This window comes from Pelodiscus sinensis, chromosome 9 (assembly GCF_049634645.1).
Source record: "Pelodiscus sinensis isolate JC-2024 chromosome 9, ASM4963464v1, whole genome shotgun sequence".
In the NCBI taxonomy this organism is placed as follows: domain Eukaryota; kingdom Metazoa; phylum Chordata; order Testudines; family Trionychidae; genus Pelodiscus; species Pelodiscus sinensis.
Window position 1 is genome coordinate 29,832,469 of NC_134719.1, and position 22,368 is coordinate 29,854,836.

At 44.7% G+C, this 22,368-nt stretch overlaps 1 protein-coding gene across 6 annotated transcripts in view; it reads right to left on the reverse strand.

The window, feature by feature from the left end:
* SSX2IP (SSX family member 2 interacting protein) overlaps positions 1-21,745 on the reverse strand; it is a 62,123-nt gene extending 40,378 nt beyond the window's left edge. For 3 of the 6 annotated variants that reach the window (XM_075936365.1, XM_075936364.1, XM_075936361.1), the window contains exons 1-4: positions 21,588-21,745; positions 3,650-3,786; positions 2,805-2,974; positions 2,368-2,568 (exon numbers count right to left, since the gene is read on the reverse strand). In XM_075936365.1, the coding sequence (XP_075792480.1) occupies positions 2,368-2,568; positions 2,805-2,974; positions 3,650-3,692 (414 nt within the window). In that variant the 5' untranslated portion in view covers positions 3,693-3,786; positions 21,588-21,745. Of the gene's footprint in view, positions 1-2,367; positions 2,569-2,804; positions 2,975-3,649; positions 3,787-5,022; positions 5,043-7,001; positions 7,063-8,125; positions 8,164-21,587 lie in introns of those variants that run through there. The other 3 variants (XM_075936363.1, XM_075936362.1, XM_014572097.3) reach the window with 3 other exon arrangements.
* Between the last annotated feature and the right edge of the window lie 623 nt (positions 21,746-22,368).

Here is a 22,368-nt window from a genome sequence, read left to right on the forward strand (position 1 = left end):
AGAAGTGCTGTCTTCCTGTGGGCTCACGTACAGTGTCTAGAACAGGAGTCGACAAACTACGACACACGAACCGATATTCAGTGGCACACACAGTCTGCAGCAAGAGCTCAGCCCTTCCCACCCTGGATCCTGTGCATCCACGAGGCTTGGAGCACAGCTCCAGGGCATATGGCGGGAGCAGAGGTGAAGAAACATCCAACCAGACCCAGGTGCCCACTCATGTCCGCCTCCAGTGACCCTGAGAGCTGCCCCTACTCCCCACCCGCCTTTTCTGGGCAGCACAGAGACCCTGCACAAGGCCAGGACAGCAGAGATGGGCAGGGAAGATCCAGAGTGTCAAGGGCTGGGGGTGATGAGGCAGTGGGGGGGCTGGGTGAGAAGTAAGCTATGGGGTTGGGGAGTCCACCCCCGGTGCCTCCAACAGCCACCCCAGCTACCCACCTGCTTCCACCGGGTGACACAGGAACCCTGCACAGAGCCAGGAACATCCACACCCCATGGGAGGAGTGGGGACCAGGGGTGGGGGAAACAGGAGCCAGGGTGAGGAGGTAATGGGCGACATGAGGACTGGGGTATGATGGGGTCAGGCTCAGAGGGTTGTGAGGTTTTGAAGTAGTTTTTTTTGCTTCTCACTTATGGGTCCCCAACTGACAGTTCCCCTCCCCTGCAATAAACAAAGAAAAAATTGAAACCTTTTCTGTTGGACATAAATTAATATTTTACTTTATTTAAAATGAAGTTTGATAAACTAACATAAGAAAATTAAAAGGCTCAGTCTGTTAATATAAATTAATCCATTCTTCCTAGCTGCAGCACTAGCAAAATGGCTCAGATATAATTATGTAATTAACAGTGAGTTTTCATTTACAATTGACAATCTACAAAAAGGTTTCCATTGAGCCAGGTGGTCCATGGACCAAAAAGTTTGAGAACCACTGTACTAGAGGTTGAGTGCTGCCCAGGCTACGGCTCTGGGGCTGAGTGATGGTGGGGGCTGGTGAGGGGAGAAGAAAATGTGTATGTGGGGGCGGGGAGAATCTCCCTGCTCCAAAGCTGCATTGCCCCCTGAGTGTCTGGATCCCTGGCAGGAAGGTGAGGATGTCATGGACTGGACCCCATCTCCAGGAGGGCTAGACACCCAAGGATCACCCACCTGCCTCCACTTTACCCCATTTCACTGATCCCCCACAAGTCACCCTGACCCCAGCCCATGCTGGCGATCCAGCATCCCACCTCCCACAAGATTGGAGCCAGTGCCGGCTTCCTACAAAGGCGGGGAGCCCTGAGGCTCCATGCTGCATCCAGTTTCAAAGGAAGCATATGCACTCTGTTTCTTCCCTCCACACAGGAAAAACTGGAGTGGAGCCCAGGGTAGGAGACTGAGCGAGGCGCACAGTGGAGAGAGCCCTCGTCCCTCTCCCGGGAGAGCAGCGCAACCAAGGGCAAGAAGATTAAATCTCGGCATGCCACTTCAGAAAGGTTGCCGACCCCAGTCTAGAAAAACAGGATCCTGATTCAAACTGTGGGTGTTATTGCAATACAAATACTAGCAAAAGTGGTACGGATAGTCAATCTTCTTGTAAAGCAAAACTAACGGGGGCTGAGTAAATCACTGAAAACAAAAGCAGCTTTGCTAGGGTGTTACCATAGAAGAGAAGCTTACGTTAGTGCTGAGCCACAACTCAGCATCTATACTTACTATAAAATATATTTTTCCATTAAGTTCCGGCCATCTAAATCATTATCAATAACACACTGACATTTACAGTTTAGCCTAAAATTTTGGGAGACTGGATTGTAACAGATTATGGAGCCTCGTCTACCAAGCTGGTGTAAATTCAAGACAGTGACCAAAAGTGTTGCTGACTGCTTTTGAATAAATACTATGACAAGACAGTTGTCGTCAGGCCTCTCGGAGAAGCCAAGAACTGAACGGATATGGAAAACGAGCTATATGCTCGCCTTTGGAGATGGTCCTTTGGAAACAAGATAAGGTATATTAGAAGAGCAAATGGATAAAGTTGTTGTACTTCTTGTGATTTATTTTCAAAGGTTGAAAAATCTAGAAACACTCACAATATCCTATTTAAAGATAAACCCACCAAATCTTACAAGATCACTACCTTTTAGTCTAATCAAGCTTTCTTGGGAACAGATGGTCACTAAATAGTTTTAAAAAGCTATTTATTCCTCTCATTTTACATTATATGTAATGAGTTTTCAATTAGTTAAAAAACACACCTAGAAAAAATACTTGTACGATAATCAAGTCTTGATAAATCAGCAAAATAACAATTGTTATTCTCAGTAAGGTTAACTGAACATTCCACATTGCATTATATCAATTAGAGAGAACTGATTATCTACCTTTACTTTAGCATAGCAGTTCTGCAAGTGGTCCATGTCACTACCCAATTTCAGATGCTGGATTTCCACTTCTTCCTGAGTTCGAAGGTTCTTGCGTTGGAGTATAAGTAGTTCATTCATACAATTTATGATGGATACTACATTTAATTCTCTATCATTGCACTCCGAATAAAGAGAAGGGAAACCTAAGGTTGTCAACTCCTAGTAAGAGATAGAGAAAGCAATAATTGGACCAATTTCTTGCTATCCTTTCCAAACTTGGAGACATCATACTAGAATACATACATTTTTACAAGAAAAAAAAACCCCTTTGGCTTTCAAATAGGAACCAAAGAAAAACTTACTTCATGGGAATAAACTCTTTCACCCCACAGAACACTCATTTCCGCAACTGACTAATGTTTATATTAATAGCCCCAACTGAGAAAGTGGCTTACCCTGTTAAGATAGGAGACACACTGTTCAACATTCTCATCTGTGCAGAAGGCACTGAAAGAGCTGTGCGGACTTTTGGACAAAGGCAGTGGTGAGTGTTGCACTTGTTGCATGTTTAAGCTTGAGGGGCACATCTTTTTTTCTGAGGTATTCAGCAAAGTGTTTTTGCTAGCTACAATTCAAAATATTATTAAACAAGATAGAACTAATTGTTTAATACATTCAAGAGACTAAAACAGGATTACTCATACTGTTTAGGAACTTTAGAAGTGATATTTAGAATCATTAAAAACAAAATGCTAAGAAGCTAAGTTTCTACCAAAACAATTTTAAATAAGGTATTCTCATGAAAAATGTGCTGTCCTCTCCCAAATAAATTCTCACAAAAATCATTCTAACTACTAGTTACTATTTCTCATACATTCTTAACATTTGTACTTAGGATTCTTATATATTAATTTTCATTGTACATTTTAATCTACGCCCCCTCACCACCCTAAACATAAAACAATTCTTGTCTTTAATGCATTGTTAATCAAAACATGGGAGAAAAGAAACATTGAACAGAAAAGTTGCAGCAATGTGAGACATTCACTGACTGGACAAAGCATAAATTCATAGAATTCTCTCACACAAGGTGAAATAATTTTTAGTGGTAACAATTCTGTAGTAATTGTACAGTATAGACACAATTATATTATTTGACATTTCCACTTAAGGAGTCTGATATTTTATGAATGAAACCCTACTCTGTTTAGCTGCCTGTAAAATACTGTGCTACTAGTGATACTCCAACCCCATTCATTAAAATTCTTCCCAATTTTGTCTTCTAAAATACAATAGTTACCTGATGGCAGCGCTGGCACTGTAACGGTTGTCCAATCTCCCATAGCAACAAAGACAGTCAAGGTACCTGAGCAACTGGGTCAACAGTGAAGTATTTAGTAGTACAATTACTGGTAAAGTCTCCTATCTAGGCATCTCCTAAAATAGCAAGAAAGTTTTGGATTAACAATAGTATCTCACACAGCTAGAAGATCAAAACAAGCATAAAACAGATGCTTCCGGGCTCAAGCCATATGAACTGTCTATATAAAAACAAATCTATGAAACCTAGTGATTACAGCACAATAAGTAGAACCAATATTTAAACAGACAACCAGAAAAGGCAATTTTTGGTACTGTGTTTAGATAACCTTAAACTACAAGCTAAGTAGTTTAAGGTTATCTAAACACTCCACCAAGCATCCTATAAAGAGGATAAAGAAAATCGTAATGCAGATAAACTAATCCAATAGTTGTTTACAGTGGTGTACATCATTAGAGAAATGGTAAAATGGTTTCTCTTAAGTATTAAGGATGTTATATCAAACAGCATAACCAAGTAGCTGCTCTTCTATAAATAAATATTAAATACAGTTACATCATAGACTCATCTCTGTGGGCTTATTACCTAAGAGAAAAATAATTGTCTTCCAAGCTCTGAAATTAGTATACCTGATTCAGAAAGAGCAAAGGAAGAGTATCAACCTGGTGGGAAAAAAATATAGGTTTGAATTTAAAGAAAAGTCACACCACTTGACAACCAGTTCAATTTTGTATTTTAAAATACAAAAAAAAAAAAAAATTGAAACAACAGTTGTCAGCAAAAAACAGGGTGGGAGAGATTCAAATATGCTGAATGGAACAAACGTATTGGCCTAGTCATTGACTACAATATTGGCCTTCGGGAAACCAAAAGTACTTGCACTTGTAAAATAAAGCTCTCTGGGTCTTCCCGGAAAAAGAGAAAGCAGCATTAGACCCACAGGTGTCACACTGCTCTGGATCTAGAAACCAGCATAGAGACATAAGGCCTCCAGAAGGATGGTCTTTACCTTTAGTCTAGCAGCTGTGTTGAGAGCTATACACATCCATAGCTATCTGCACCTTTAGAGGAACAGGCCCACTTTTTACTCCACAGGAAGGCAGACCTAGCTCTGATGAACAATGTCAATGATACCCTCAAATGAGTTTCTTCTGAGGACTTTTACAGCACAGATATATTTTGTTCTGATATCATTGCAACAAATCACTTGTAACAGAGCACTTCAGACTTTAAGGGGTTCTCAATACATTTTTGGTAGCCTCAGACTGCAGCCACCAACTCTTGCTGGTGGCAGCTCTAACATTTTTTCCTAAAATACTTCATTAACTTTAAGTTAAATAAATATGACATACATGTCTAAATCATTGCAGTTTACTTATGTAGGGGTTTTGTTTTTGTTTTTGCAGACTCAATAAAAATAATGTACAGTTGTCTCTATTCTTTACCGGACCTAAACAACATAGAAACAAAAATAGGGCATTTAGCACATACTTGTCTTTTTTCCCTTTTTTGTTTTTTGGTTCCTTTAATTTAAAAAAAAACTTGCTAACTACTAAGTCTGCTGAGAAAAGTGATATTAAAGAAACATACAAATACCAATTTTCACAGCAGACTTACTCAGCCCTGGGGGTAGCCCTAAGCTCCGTGACTGGAGTCTGCCACAGGGCTGAAGCCCAACCACACCATCCCCATGAAAGTGAGAAACTGTTCTCCTCCCGCTTTTCAGTCTCCAGACAGAGGACAAGGCACAACCACTGCTGGTAGCCCCAAGAAAGGAGCCACCACTTGGCCCCACCATTACTGTCCAGTAGGCTGTGACTACAAGAACAGACCCCCCCCCCCCCGGTGGCGACATCTGAGAAACACTGCTTTAAACTTCAGTTGTCTACAGCAGTGTTTCTCAACCAGTGGTACGAATACTCTTAGGGGTACCCAATAGAAGTCTGGGGGGGGGGGGTACATCAACACAACTGAAATTTGGAGAAAACCGAATTTTTGTTTTAAGTTTTACAGCATTTTATTATTTCTGTACTCAAAAAATTTCATCGCCTGCCCAGCTGCAATTAAGTTGTTTAAACAAACGTGTTGCAACAGTAGAAAAAATTGTGTGTGTCTAAAACTGTAGGTACTGGGGGTACTTATTTTTATTTTAAAAGGGGTACTTTATAAAGGTTGAGAATGTATATTTCAAAGGAGGAATGCAGACGTTCCTATCAATTAGTTGAGTAGTCAATGGAAATTCCATTGACTACTCAACTAGTAAATTACTCATTAGTTAACACCCTTACGATACGCACCCTCCCCTTGCTGCTTCTATACCAAGTGGGAGCCAGTGCCCGGGGTAGCAGGCTTAAAAGCTGCCTCCCCAAGAGCACGGGTTCCTGTGAAGCTGCCTGAACCCTCCCGCCCATGCTGTTACTTCTGATAGAGAGGCACCAGCATGGGAGGGGAAGGCAATACATGCGGGAAGAAAACTAGGTCCCTGCGCATACCAGCTCCACAGAGACACCTCCCCTCCCTTCTTATGCTACCGCCTCTGTATCAGAGGCAGCAAGGAGGAGCGGGGGGGGGGGGGGGCAGATGGGAGCCAGTGCTTGTGGGTAAACAGCTTAAAAGTCAGCTCCCTGCAAGCACCAGCTCCCACCTGCCCCCTCCCCACATGTAAACATGTAACTGCAGAAAAATTCAGCGGTTACACATTTGCAAAAATAAACATTTGCTAACATCCCCATTGCAAACTGAAGTTTTATTGGAAAAAGAAAGGAAGGAAGCATAACACAGTGTTATGATTGAGATGTAAACAAAAAATTATTTAGGAAATTCAAAGTACAGGGCAAAAATGCCTCATTTATAGCTCCTTAAATCTTTTCAACTTCACCTTAGTTCTAGGGCATTGTGGTACAACCATATAATGACATGCCCAACATTGGAAAATAGGATATATTTCTGGGAGACTGTTTCACAAATACATCTTCAACATCATAACAAGGTATAACTACTCAATAACTGCAGCAAATTTACATATTCCAACTAATGCAAACGTATCCATCAGAAAACTTAGATGTAAGAGAGCAACAGGGGAGACAGTGTTAAAAAGAAAAGAGAAAAAACAAGGTACTGCAGTAGTGCCAAACCCAGATATACAAAAATCACGAGCCACGCTCCAAAAAGTCAAGAGACTTAGAAGAACTAGACCTTTTTAATTAATTTCAGGAACAGAGTCTTTAAAAAAGGGGTCTTCCTTTCCCTCTCTCCCACCAAAATCAACAATGTCTTTACCAAATAAACCCAGGATCAAGCACAATACAAAGACCACACAAACATTTCTTACATGTTTATTTAGCTTCTATTGCATCCATCAATTCATATAAGGAGCATTACCCACTGCAGTCCTGTTAATAAAACAGAAAATGCAAATCAAACCACAGGCATTTTCTAATTACTGCCATTTCAACCAATTTAATCCTCTGTTTTAGTAAGTGAGGGCCATTTCTGAAGGTACTTAAGTCCTTATCTTTAAGGCACATACAAAAGTGAAATACCTGGCCCTGACTCCCTAAAATGCCAAAATCCCATTATGAGTGATAATTGTATCATCCAGAGCCCTTCCAGATTTTTACAAATCCAAGAGTTTTTCCATCTAGTGATGCAAAATGCAATGTAGAACTTGTATCTCTTTGATGCCTGTACCTCCCAATCCAAACAGTAAAACTTCAGTATAAATGGAAATAGCACTAGACTTGGTCCTTATGAAAGGGCATCTGCCCCACATAGATGTATATCAGTGGTCCCCAACCTTTAGAGGCTGCCGGGCGCCAGGGGGCGTGGCCGTTCTCCTGCTGGGCGCCAGAGGGCGGGGACACATGCACACCCGGGGGCGGGGGGCCCCCCCTGCAAGCGAATTGGCCGGCGCCCCTCCTCCCCACAAGCGCCGCGCGCCCGGGGCCGGCACCCCCCCCCCCGCAAGCGCCGCGTGCCCGGGGCCGGCGTCCTCCCCCCAAGCGCCGCGCACCCGGGGCGTGAGCGGCCAATTCGCGGCGCTCCTGGGGCCGGTGTCTGGCTCCGGCTCCATGCATGCACCATGTGCCCGGGCCCAGGCCAGCCTCGAGCACTTGGCAGGCGCACGGCGGGCGACACAAATGGCCCCGCGGGCACCGTGTTGGGGACCACTGATGTATATCATCAGGAGAGCAAAAAAGTAACCATCTCCGAATATGACCACTGTTTTCTCTCCAGAGCAGGATTGGGGAACCTAAGGCTGGGGGGCCAGATGCAGCTCTTGGGTTGCCTGGATCTGGCTCCCAAGGTTTATGGGTCTCCCTCAGTACTGGAGAACTCGTGGTAGCACTCCAGTCCCTCCACTGCCTCCCTGCAGCCCCCAGCCTCAGACTGATTTTTCTGTGGGTTAGTGGCCCACAACCCAAAAAACGTTCCGCAACCCTGCTCTAGAGTTACCTTTATTGTACTCTTTCATCCTTTTACTGACTTTCCATCTACATGCAAAAAAGTAGAAAATGTTAGTCCATCTATGCACAAGAGAAGATGCCACAAGCACAGTATTCACTGACTTCCATTGCCAGGTCAAGATCTTGCTCTTGATCTTCAAAGCTATCAACAGACTAAGACCCCAGCTAGCTACCATATTTTCCATCCCTGACCCTCCTGGACAGTTATAGTCTTCTAGGACAATGTAGTTCACAATAGTCCCAGGATTAAAAATAAGAACCACAAAAAACCATGGTTGGTCGAGGTGGCTGATTGTGGAATGAGCTAGATTAGCACTTGATATGCTACTGTGGCTAGGTAAAATGGAAGATCTAGCTTTTATATAGTGCTTTTCATCAGCAGGTCTAAAAATAACTTAACATCATTATTCCTATTTTACAACTGGAAACAGGGACATAGAAGAGAAGTGACTTGCTCAAAGTCACTCAACAGGCCAGTGAAGAGCTAGGAATAGTTCCAGTTCAGTGCTCTTTCTATTAGGCCACACTGTTGCTGGGTAATTCCTCCCTCAGTGCTCCTTTCCCCTTCTGTACATATTGTTATAGCGCAGCAATCACCAACCCATCAACTGGTCGATCCTGCGGAATCTCCTAGTAAATTACAATCAGCATGCAACGGGTTCCTTGCCTACCCTGGCCTATACCACCAGCCAATTCCCAGGAGCAGCCAGACTGGTCCTGTGTGTGGCAGAGGAGTGGAAGTCTCTGCACGTTGCTCCTTCCTGCAAGCACCATCCCTTGCTGCTTCCAATGGCCAAGAATGGGAAACTGCGGCCAATGGGAGCTGACAAGGGTGGTGCCAACAAATGGCAGCGCACAGAGTCACGTGTTTCCCACCCTCGGGCCACAGGGGCTTGTTGGCCCCTTCCAGGAGCATCATGTGTGTTTACAAATGTCTACCTGCAGATAAACATCGATATCCATAGAGCTCCAACCCAGAGCTCTGCTCCCAGGAGACACCAAGGCAACAGAGAGGTGCTTGGTGCTGCCGCTCCCAGGAGCCAGTGCACTGTGCCAGCAACTCCTCCCGATTAGGGATGTGAGAGTGTAAACGTGTAAACAATTACCTTCACGGTTATACGCAGACCCCCTACAGCACAGGGGGAGGTGCGTACAGGCAGGAGCCAGCTTTTAAGCAGGCTTCCCAGGCACCACCATATCACCAGCACTGCTGCCTCTGACACAAAGGCAGTAGTGCAGGGGAGAAAGAGGGAAGGTGGTGGGAGCCAGTGCTCCCTGTGCACCCACCTGCCCCCTCCCCATGCTGCTGCCTCTGAAACAGAGGGAACAATGCAGGAGGGTAGGCGGTGGCTGGTACGCACAGGGAGCCAGCTTTTAATAGGCTACAGTATGGGAGGAGAGCAACTCTGTGTGCACTGGGTCTCACAGAGCTGTCTCCCCCCCCCCATCCCCTCGTATGTAAACATGTACCCACTGAAAATTTCAGCGGGTACATGTTTACCAAAATAAACACATTTTAACATCCCTATTCTCGGCCATGAAGCTGTACCGCTCCCAGCCCTGCTGCCAGTTGAAGACAGAGAGTTATCGGAAAGTAAAAGTTACCAAGGACATGACCTAGCATTACGTTACCATTATGTTTTCATTATAACTGGTCTAAACAAACATTTTTAAGAACTGAAAATGTTTTATTAAAATGCTAATTAAATTGATAGTATGGAAAGCACAGTGATGCAGATGTTAATTTAAATAATGTGTGTAATGTAAAGAAATAATGAGATGGTGCTGTGGAAGAAATATAATTATGGTAAGAAGCAATTTAATGTTAATTAATATAATAATGGATTATAAAAGGGGTAGTTTAGCTAAATTGCAGAAGAACTCCAATCAACCTCGAAAGGATGCCATTAGGTTTCAGAATGATAAAGCTGCACTTTTCGCTGCTGTTGGTGGACTGATCATCCATTCAAAGATGAAACAGTGTAAGTATAACTGTAGAATTGTATAAGGAATAATTGCATGCTTGTTTGCTTACCTAATTTTTCTAATTAAGTTTGTTTGCGCAATTCAAAGTGTAGCCTAGTTGTTCTCTACTAAATACATTTTCTGTAACCAACTTAGATGTTCCAACATGAAAACTACACTGGGTTTTATTGCACCCTTATTTTAACAACCTAATATTAATTGAAAACATTTCAATTTAAAGGTTAAAAAAGATCATACTTCCTCACAGTAGTCACCATCTACCCTATTGTGCATCTTAATTATTTAACTAGATTACATATGTTTACATCTGTATTATTTTCAATCCCTTCATCCCAGCTCACACGGAGAGGTAAGAAGATTGAACCCAAAGACAGAGAAGGTCTCCAGACCCCAATAAAGTGAGGAGCACTAGTACATCCCAACATGAACGCGCACACACAGAATGAGAGAATTCAGGGCTGACAAATACCCAACACATATAAAAGCCCAACACCTTCTGCTACTCCTCAGTCATAGAATCATAGAAATATAGGGTTGGAAGGGATCCTCATAGTCATCTAGTCCAGTGTTTCTCAACCAGTAGTACGAATACCCTTGGGGTACTCGAGAAGTCTGGGGGGTACGTCAACACAACTGAAATTTAGAGAAAACTGAAACTGTTTTAAGTTTTACAGCACTTGACATTTTTGAGTGTAAAAAATAAAAAAATAATAATCACCCACCTGGCTACGATTAAGTTGTTTAAACAAATGTGTGGAAATGGTAGAAAAAAATGTATGTTTGAAAACTGTACGTACTGGGGGTACTTATAATTTTTTTAAAGGGGGTACTTTATAAAAAAAAGATTGAGAAACACTATCTAGTCTATCCCCAATCATTAAGGAACAACCTACCCTCTGTTTGCCAGAAGCTGGTAGTGAACAACAGGGATAGATCACTTGATATTACCTATTCTGTTCATTCCCTCTGGGGCACCCAGCACTAGCCATCATCAGCAGACAGAATACTGGGCTAGATGGACGTATGCTCTGATCCAATATGGCCATTCTTATGTAAGGACCAAGTATACTCAGATCATCTCTTACAGGTGTTTATCTTGTTCTTAAACAAAATACAGGACTATGTAGCGCTTTAAAGACTAACAAGATGGTTTATTAGATGATGAGCTTTTGTGGGCCAGACCCACTTCCTCAGATCAAATGGTGGAAGAAAATAGTCACAGCCATATATACCCAAGGATACAATTTTTAAAAAAAGTGAACACATATGAAAAGGACAAATCACATTTCAGAACAGAAGGGGGATGCGAAGGGGGGGGGGAGGAAGGTGATTGCCTGTGAGTTAATGATATTAGAGGTGGGGAAGGGTAGATGTCTGTGAGTTAATAGTTTTAGAGGTGATCATTAGGGAAGCTATCTTTGTAATGGGTAAGATAGCTGGAGTCTTTGTTCATGCCCCCGCGGAGAGTGTCGAATTTTAGCATGAATGCCAGTTCAGAGGAATCTCTTTCAATTGCAGATTTGAATGTCTTCTGAAGTAGAATGCAGGTGAGTATGTCATTGAGACAGTGTCCTTTTTGGTTGAAATGGCAAGCAACTGTTTTTTCTTTGTGATCCTGTCTAATGTCTGTTTTGTGGGCACTGATTCTTTGGCGAAGCGTCTGAGATGTTTGTCCAATGTACATAGCAGACGGACACTTTCGGCACGATAGCTAGCATAGATTATATTTCTGGAGGCGCAGGAATATGTATTCTTGATCTTATAACTCAGTTGGTTAGGCCCAGTAATGGTGTCAGCAGAGTGAATATGTGGAGAAAGCTGGCAACGGGGTTTGTTGCAAGGGAAAGTACCAGGGTTGGTATTAGTGTGGTATGTCCTGTGGTTGTTGGTAAGAATCATCTTGAGGTTAGGTGGTTGTCTATAGGAGACTATGGGTCTGTCTCCCAGAGCTTCTTGGAGTTTAGTGTCCTGTTCCAGTATAGGCTGTAATTTATTGATAATGTGTTGGACAGGTTTAAGTTGGGAGCTGTAGGTGATGACAAATGGTGTTCTATTGTTGGTTTTCTTGGGTCTGTCTTGTAGTAGATGGTTTCTAGGTATTCGTTTGGCTCTTTCAATTTGCTTTTTTATTTCTCTGGGTGGGTACTTTCCCTTGCAACAAATCCCATTGCCAGCTTTGCCCACATATTCACTCTGCTGACACCATTACTGGGCCTAACCAAGTGAGTGTCTCAATGACCTACTCACCTGCATCCTACTTCAGAAGACATTCAAATCTGCACTTGAAAGAGAATCCTCTGAACTGGCATTCATGCTAAAATTCGACACTCTCCGCAGGGGCATGAACAAAGACTCCAGCTATCTTACCCATTACAAAGATAGCTTCCCTAATGATCACCTCTAATACTATTAACTCACAGACATCTACCCTTCCCCACCTCTAATATCATTAACTCACAGGCATTCACCTTCCTCCCCCCTCCCCCGCATCTCCCTTCTGTTCTGAAATGTGATTTGTCCTTTTCATATGTGTTCACTTTTTTTTTTAAATTGTATCCTTGGGTATATATGGCTGTGACTATTTTCTTCCACCATTTGATCTGAGGAAGTGGGTCTGGCCCACAAAAGCTCATCATCTAATAAACCATCTTGTTAGTCTTTAAAGCGCTACATAGTCCTGTATTTTGTTTTAGCTACACCAGACTAACACGGCTACATTTCTATCACTATCTTGTTTTTAGAAACTTCAAATGACAGGGATTCTACAACCGACTTTAAAAGTCTATTCCTGTATTTAATGGTCTGCATATTTAGAATGTTTTTCTAATAACAAACCTAAATCTCTGTTTTGCTGCAGATTAAGCTGACTGCTTCTGATCCTACTTTAGTGGACATGAAGAACAACTGACACTTCCTCTTTATAATAGACCTTAACACATCTGAAGACAATTACCAGGTGCCTCCTCAATCTTCTTTAAACCTTTCCTCAAAGATCAGGTTTTCTACACCTTTCATGATTTTTGTTGCCCTCCAATTTGTCCACTTCTCAAACTATGGCTCCCGGAACTGGATAGAGTACTCCAGCTGAAGCTTAACCAATTACAGTGGGATAATTACCTCCCAAGTCATACACATAACACTCCTGTTTACATATTGCAAAAGGGTATTAGCCTTTTCCACAACTGTAACACATTGTTTGTGATCCATTAGAACCCACCAATCCTTTTCATCAGTATTATTGCCTAGTCAATTATTCCCCATTGTGTAGTTGTGCATTTGATTTTTCCTTTTTAAATGAAGTACTTTGCACTTCTTTAATTTTATAACGTAGATTTCAGACCAATTCTTCTATTTATCAAAGTTGTTTAAATTCTAATCCTGTCCTCAAAAGCCCACCTAATCCCCTGCCCCCACAGTTTAGTGTCATCCACAAATTTTATAAGCATATTTTCTACTCCCCTATTCAAATGATTAATGAAAATAGATTATATATAATTATAGATAATCTATCTGTGAGTCTGTTTGTTCAAGAATTCTTCCAAATTGATATGCAGTTTCCTCTTCTAACTTTTACAAATTGAGCCTCTCTAGTCCGTCAACATCTGGTCCAATATGATTTTAGTTAGCTGGATGTTCACTTCTCATGGGTATAGCTAAGTTTCCCACAGTCCCATAAAGTTTGTTTACAGCCACCAGTCCTGGCTTTCAGCGTTCTGTGCTGTGAGCTCTAATTTACCCCTGAATATCTTCTAAGAGTCCAGTAAGCAGTGCTGGTAATGCTGCTAAGACAATACCAACCTCCTGTGATTTGGCAAATACTCTGGTTAGGCACTGGTCAGGTATTAAGGATGCCGGACTAGAGAAGTAGCTAACCCCACTCCAGCTCCCCCTCTTATTGACTAATCGACTAGTCAATGGAAAATCCATCAACTAGTTAATTAGTTGATTAAACTAAATTTAACATTGCTACTCTCACCATATGTAACATATTATACTAGTTGTTTAAAGAACACGGATTTTCCATGTCAAACTTGAATTTATGTAGACAGCAACTCCTAGTCAATTGAGTTCTAAGAACAAGTTCAGGCAAACTGATGTCAGTATTTTGCAATGTAATCACATTATACCATCTGATCACTCAATACCAGATGAGCAGTTACCTAAAAGTAAAATAAAGTTGTCCAGAAAATTCTTCTCCAAAACTAGTCCTCTTCTCTCTTAAAAAGTTTTAAATTTTTCCTGATGTCAGAACTACCCTACCTCAACTTCTAACAGCCAACAACTATCATAAATGTGAACATCCACTACCCACATATTTTAGTCACTACATTTCGCAGAATGTGAGTATGTTGAAACTTCTAAGTTGCCTAACAGAAAATACACCAAAAACTACTCATACGACAGAAAAAAAGTATGGCAACACTTACTTAAAATATAACACTATTCCTTCTGCTAAGATTAAATTCCAAAAGGAGCTGCAAAGCTGCTTAAAGCTTTTACATTTGCCTAGTAATCCTCTGCACAGATGGCTGTTGTCCAGATGAAACAAAAACATATCGGCCTATGGAAATTTAGGACATAGTAATTAAATTACAACTTTATGCCTATCAAAATATAAGAAACTTGCTTTGTTTTTTGAAAATCCAAGTTTTTCACTCCTTGAAATTTGACAGCTGCTCATTATTTTACTGCAGATTTTAATTTAGTTTGCAATTAGTGCTAATCTATTTTAATTTTAGTTTTAATGAAAAGTTACTACTGAATAGTAAAAAATTGACCCCAAAATTGTATAACCTCTAGTTTAGTAGTTTGTAACTATTGAATTTAACTTAGTGCTATCAGTTATATCAATCACAGAAATCAATCTAAGCTACTCAAACTCGTCAAAGTGTGAAAAAAGTCACAAGTTTTTCAGCCTGCAATATGATGTCTTCAGCCAATGCATCTGTAAACTATAGTCTTGCCAGAAAGCCCCATTTTGGGGTTGGGTACCCATACCATAATGCCATTTCATAAATCCTTGAATACTGCACCCAGTTCTGGTTGCCCAATCTCAAAAAGAGATTAGAATTGGAAAAAGTACAATAATTAGGGGTATACAACTTACTAAATAAGGTCAGGTCATTTCAGCACAGAAAAGAAACTATTGAGGATATAACCAAGGTCTATAATCATGAACGATGAGCAGAAAACGAAGGGAGACGTTACTTATTCCTTCATAGAATACGAGAACCAGGGGTCAGCCAACCAAATTAACAGACAGCAGCTATAAAACAGCCATAAGGAAGCACTTCTTCGAACACCACACAATCTGTTTAACTCGTTGCCAGGATACGTTGTGAAGGCCATAAATGTGTTCAAAAAAATACTTTGATCATTTTATGGAATACAAGTGCATCAATAGCTGTTAATCAAAAAGATCAGGAATCCATACTCTGGGTATAACTAAACTTCTGACTAAGGACATTAAATTGCATTTAATCAGTTAATTGAGTAGTCGATGGAATTTCCATCAACTACACAATTAGTCAATAAGGGGGGGAAACCGCAGAGCCCCAGTGGGTTTACCTTCTGGCCCTGGGAGCTAATCATGCTGCAGCTCTGCCTTTTAAATGTAGTAAGAGGACAGCTCTTACTACATTTAAAAGGCAGAGGCTCAGCAAGGAACTGGACGCAAGCTGGGACTCAGCTGTCCCGGCTCACTCCTGGTCCCCTGCTCCACCTCTGCCTTTTAAATGCAGTAAGAGCCTGGTGGCTCATTTAAAAAGCAGATGCATAGTGCCTGGGATCAAGTGCAAGCTGGGACAGCTGAGTCCCAGCTTGCATCCAGTCCCCTGCTCCCTGCCAAACTACTGCCTCCCTTTGTCCCCCTCTTCCCTGCCTGCCCCGCATAGATGGTGCTGAGGGTAAACGGCTTTTAAGCCAGCTCCCCCCAGCACCAGCTCCTGAAGCAGCAAGGGAGGGAGAAATGACTAGTCAAATAGTGACTCAACTACCCAATAAGCCTACTCGACTAGTTGCTTACATCTCAACTTCTGACTGGCAGAAGCTGGAACTAAATAACAAGGGACAGGATCACGGGGTAAACTGCTATGTTCTAGTCATTCACTTTGAAGCATCTGGCACCGACCACTGCCACAAGACAGGACATTGGACTAGATGGACCATTAGTCTGATCCAGTAGGTCCATTCTTAGGCTCTTATTTTGCATTCTCAATTTCATGTACATTTTAAGAAGATTTGCAATTTAACAAGTAAAATGTTTATTTGAAATTGATCAGTTATACACCTGCAATCACACAGAAAGACACACACTTAAAATCTGGTCAAAGATAAACCCAAATATTACACAACCATTGCTCCATCACATTCCTAGTTCTTTACACAATGAAGTTAGAATAATATTAAATGCTGAGCTGCAATCTTTCCCCCCCCACCACCCATCTTCACTAGAGTACTCTTTTCACGCAGTATCATCTATTATCCCAGGATTCAACCATGACATCTGTATTTACAGATGATTAATCTTTTCACTGAGACACTAGCAAAATATTCCATCCAGCTCCCAAATTCTGATCCTGCCTTGAACATATGCATTCTACCTACACATTAGCACCCTTCTATGAGAGCACTGCCTATCTCCCTACTAAGCATCTCTTTCTGGCTCTATTAGGCAGAATTTGCTGGCCATTTTAGCATGTTTAATATTTTACAATGGATTTTATGGTATTAAAACTGATTTACTTCATCAATCTTCTCTCCTGTTACCTGATCCTCAGTGCAGCATTTGACCATGACAAAATCCAACCACTAAGTATTCTTATTCTTGGGTATCTAATTCTTCCTATTGCTCTGTATTCAAAACACTAGCACAAGACATTCTTCTTCCATCATACTTCTTTTTAATGATTCCCCAAAGCTTCTCCATTTAGCCCTAAGACATTCCCTAAGCTTTCTTTCTGAAAACAACTTCTTACGTAGTATTTTTGGCTTTTCCCCTTGTTTGCAAGAAACAGACATTTTCCTATCTATCAAGGTCTTTCTCTAATGCAAGTTCTACTTACTTTAAATATCAGAGGTCTCCCATTTCTTCATCTCTCTAGTGTGGAGAATAATCTTGCTTCCATGTTACTCTTCATCATTTGATGATGGCGGCTTCGAAAGGTATCAAGTCCCCTCTCAAACCATTTTCCTCCTTATTTACTACTAAGATTCTGTCATTTTATAAAGTCAAATCCTACTTCATGGGCCTCACATTCTATTCACATCTAAACCATTCCCCTGAAACTTGAGCACAGTATCCATATCTTGCAGGAAGGACGTACTGGATGCTAATAAGTTACTTATATTTGAATTCAAGTTTGGTAACTGTAAAGTGCTCCTGATGACTAACTATATAAAAAACAGGTAATATTAAATGGTCTTACATTGTAATTTGATCTTAATCAGTTTACTTTATCTTGCTATAAATAAAAAAAAATCCTAATCAGCAATGATTATTTAAAACATAAAACAAGGGTCAAGATAATGCAATATAAACATCATGGTTTCTTACCTCCTACAATCCCTGATTTCCCATGTTAGACAAATTTAGCAGCAGCAAAACCCAGAATAATTTTTCAAATTCAAAACACTCCTAAAACAGATTTAAGACCTTCACAAGCCTAGAAGCATCTGCTACTTCCAACTTCATACAGATCAGCAATATGTTGGGTTTAACAGCATGGGTCCAGTTAGCAACCTGAGAACTGTACTCTGATTGGATAATCCAGTATAGCATCTTCTCTACAGATTATCCTCAATCTCTTCTCTACAGATTACCCTCAATCTGACAGGAAGGGCACATTAAGATTTACAAGATGTTCACTGACAGTAGATGTCGTTTGAATCCTAAAGCATCAACAAAATGTTGCTCTTGAGAAATTGCACACAACAGAATGTGTCTTTACCACTCCACCATGCTTCCAAATGAGACTGACAGAGAGGGATATAGAAGTTGGGCATGCAGCACTTAGGCTTTGTCTACACTTAAAAGTTTAAAGCACAGATATAGCTGGCGTTCCAGCGCTGACCAGCCTGTGTTGCAGAAGGGAGAGGGGAGCAGGCCCAATCAAAGCAAGCCACAGGCTGGATTGGGCCTGTGGGCTCTGCCGGGCAGAGACAAGGAAGCAGCTCTGCATGCTGCAGGAAAGCACTGCCTGCAATGCACAGAGCCACACAGACCCCTTTTCACCCACCCTAGGAGCTGCAACATGTAGACATCCACATCCCTTCCCCCCCCCCCCCGCCGCGCCGCGCCCAGACCATGAACCCCCAGCCTGTTCCTGCATCCTTCCTCCAAGACCCCATACCCCTCACCCTGTTCCTGCAACCCTTCCCATCTAGACCCTGCAACCCTACCCCCAGCCCATTCCTGCACCCTCCCTCCTAGACCCTGCACCCACACCACCACTCCTTGGTAGCCTCCTCCTGCACACTGAATCCCTAATTTTTGGCCCCACCCAGAGCCTGGGGGTAGGTGGGCTTACAGAATCCACTAGCCCAGGAACGCCAGAAGAATTAATCCAGTCCTGGCACCTCCCCCACTCCTTCCCGTGGGCTGCGGCTAAGAGTGAAGGGAGTATATTTTTTCCTGCTTCCCAGATGGGCCAGGTCAATGAGGGTTGCCGGGTTTTTTTTGCTTTGTTTTGGTTTTTTTTTGGGGGGGGGGAGGGGGATTGCTTTTCTTTTTTTCTTGCTTCTCACTTGCGTGGATCAGTTCTCATGTCCCACCACCCTGTGTTAGCAGATTCTCATGAACACTTGTCCCAGAAAAACTTGTGTCTTTCAGGGCAAAGAGGGGGTGAGGTTAACGCCTCAATTTTTTTCAAGTGTAGACACAGCTTAATTCCCAAAGTAATTAAAATACTGCGTTTGAACACAGTTTACAAGGACCCTCCCCCTACACAGACTATGAACCCCCAAATGCCTGCAAACTCTCTCCATGTGTCCTCACTCCACATGCATCCCCACTGCCCCAGCAGGAGTAGGCATATTCCTCCTGCCTGCAAATTCCCCTCCCCCATGCACACATTTCTCCCAAGTTGTCATCACATATGAACTCCCTCTAACCACCTGCAAATTCCCCAAGAGCACAAGCGCAACTGCACCAATTGCAAACATCTCGCTGTTTGCATGCATGTCCCCATCACCATCTATAATTTTTCCATATATGTACCCACTTTCCCCTGCTTCCACCACCTGCCCCCAAATGTACACGGGCACATATCTCTAACCCTCACTACCTACAATCTCTCCTATATGTATGCAATTCCATCAGCACCTACCTTCTGCAAACTCCCTCAGTATGTATACGTGAACATCATCCCAATCACAATCATCTGCAATTTCCCCCAAATGTATGCAGGCTCATCCCTCCCAAGCCTCCACAACCTGCAATCTCCCCATAATCACACCTGCCGCAAATTCCTCCTCCCCATGTGCACATGCATGTTCCTCCCACTCTCCTACTGTCTACAAACTGCACCCATAGCATGGACATGTGCACCTCCCCCAACCTTCAAACTCCCTTGCTCCACCTAGGGCATGCATGGGTGCCTCCTACCACCCACAAACTCCTCAGCACCTCCCCTTACTGCCTGCCAATTTGCTCCCTTTAGTGTGTATCACCCCAAATGTCTGTCAACTCCCCCCTGTGAATGTGCAAGCATCCCCTGCCATCTACTAACCCGATCACCGGTGGGTACACGACTGTGTCCCCTTGCTATATACCACCCTCCCCCCATACAGAAGCATCCCCATGAGCTTCTTCCAACTCCCGCTCGCGCTCTCTCTCTCTCTCTCTGTGTCCTCCTAACCCCTGCCATCTGATATTCCTCCCCCTCCCCCAGTATATGCACAAGCATTCCCTCAGCCATTTGTGTATGATGTGCAGAGTGTTCCCCAAAAGGCCACCCAATAAAGATTCAGAGCCACCCAACTGATTAGTAGAGTGTCCACATCCAGCAGCATGTGTAGCTAATGGTGGTGCACATCTATAGAGCAACATTAATTCCACACACGAATGGGGAAAAAAACACTGGGAATACTGGATGTGCTCCTCCAAGAGCGTTCTGGAATCTCCAGGAATTAAATCTTTAATGAAACATTGTCATGTGATGAAATCTCCAGGAATACATCCAACCAAAACTGGCAAGCAGCAGGTGCATGTAAGAGCACCACCCCAACTGCATGTTCCTCCAGTATGCACAAGTGCTGGAACTAGGCAAGCTTTTACACCCCTTGGCTTGAAATGCTTTCCAATGTATATGTTTACAGTTTGGTTACTGGCTTTCAGCACACCCAATATATACATTGTTCCAGCACCCGTGCCCATGTCTGTGCAAATGGACCCTCTACCAACTGCCCCCTCAGGTATGCACAAGTGTCCCCCCCCCATGCCCATTTCCCCCATCTCACGTGCACAAACATTCCTCCACCCCTCTGACTGCTCCCAGGTATGTGCTAGGGTCTCCCCTTTCCGTCCCTCCCCAACTCCACCCTGTGTGCGTTAGAGTCTCTCCCCCCCCCACCATCACCTCATCCCCTGGGTGTGTGTCAGTGTAACACACCCATGGCAGTTACATAAACATTCCTCCATCCTACTCCCCACCAGTTCCCCCTCCCGTGTGTGCGCGAGTCCCCCCCCCGCCAGCTCCCCCTCCCGTGTGTGTGCGCGAGTCCCCCCCGCGCCAGCTCCCCCTCCCGTGTGTGTGCGAGTCCCCCCCCGCCAGCTCCCCCTCCCGTGTGTGCGCGAGTCCCCCCCGCCAGCTCCCCCTCCCGTGTGTGTGCGAGTCCCCCCCGCCAGCTCCCCCTCCCGTGTGTGCGCGAGTCCCCCCGCCAGCTCCCCCTCCCGTGTGTGCGCGAGTCCCCCCCGCCAGCTCCCCCTCCCGTGTGTGCGCGAGTCCCCCCCCCGCCAGCTCCCCCTCCCGTGTGTGCGCGAGTCCCCCCCCGCCAGCTCCCCCTCCCGTGTGTGCGCGAGTCCCCCCCCGCCAGCTCCCCCTCCCGTGTGTGCGCGAGTCCCCCCCCGCCAGCTCCCCCTCCCGTGTGTGTGCGAGTCCCCCCCCGCCAGCTCCCCCTCCCGTGTGTGCGAGTCCCCCCCGCCAACTCCCCCTCCGAGTGTGCCCGACCCCCGTCCTCCCGTGTATGCTCAAGTTCCCCCCCAATTCTCTCGCCCACCTGTGCGCAAGTCCCCCCCCCCCCCGGCCAAACGTCTCCTCCCGTGTGTATCGAAGTCACCCCCGCGAGTCCCCCCGCCCGTGTGTGCCGGGTCCCCCCTCCCTCTGCGTGCGCCCGCCAGCGCCGTTCTCCGCTCGCAGCCCCGCGGCTCCTAGCGCGGCGGGCGGCTCAGCGAGGCGAACGGCGCCAGGCAGAGGCCCCAACGCCTCAACTCGAGCAGCCCAGGGCCGGGCGCGGACTCAACTCACCCGCATGGCACCACCTGCTGCTGCTGCCGCCGTGGAGGGGGCGGGGGAGGCAGTCGACTCCCGAGCGAGCCCAGCAGCCCCGCCGCACTCAGTCCAGCCCTGCTCGGGCCCCGCAGGGTTAATCGCCCCGCCCCCTCACGGCACGGCGCTGCTCCCATTGGCCGGGCTGTTGCTAGGACACCTTCAACAAGCGCCTGTGCCCAGGGGCCAGAGAGCCGCAGCACCCACCTCCTCTTCCTCCGCCGCCTGGGGGCCCTTCGCGGCGCTCGGGCCGGGGCCGCTCGGGAACTTGCGCCGGGACACGCCTGCGAAGGGGGCTGGGCTGCGCGAGTGGCTCGTGGGCTTCTGCGCGCGGCCCGGCTGTCCCTGCAGCGGCTCGTCAGCAACCGGGAACCGCTGCTGCCTTGCGCCGCGTAGCCAAACGGGCGGATGCGGGAGGCAACGGCCGCTTCGCCAGGCTGGGGGAAGCGGGGGGGCTCAATGGGACTGGAGGGGGAGGTGCGGGTCTCCCTCCTCGGGCGGAAAGAAACGTTGCTTCGCCAGCCAGGGAGGGGGCGCTGTACCCCGCCTTTCGAACCCGGGTCTGCTCCCCCTAGTCCCTCCCCCCCACCCCCCAGAGAGACCTTAACTGCAACACTTACGGGTGCCAGGTAGAGTCAGAAATACCGGACACACTTGACATTACGGCACAATCTACCTTACATCTTATTTAGAAACTACCGGACATGGATATTTTCTCAATGGCTGTGTCTACACTGGCATGAATTTCCGGAACTGCTTA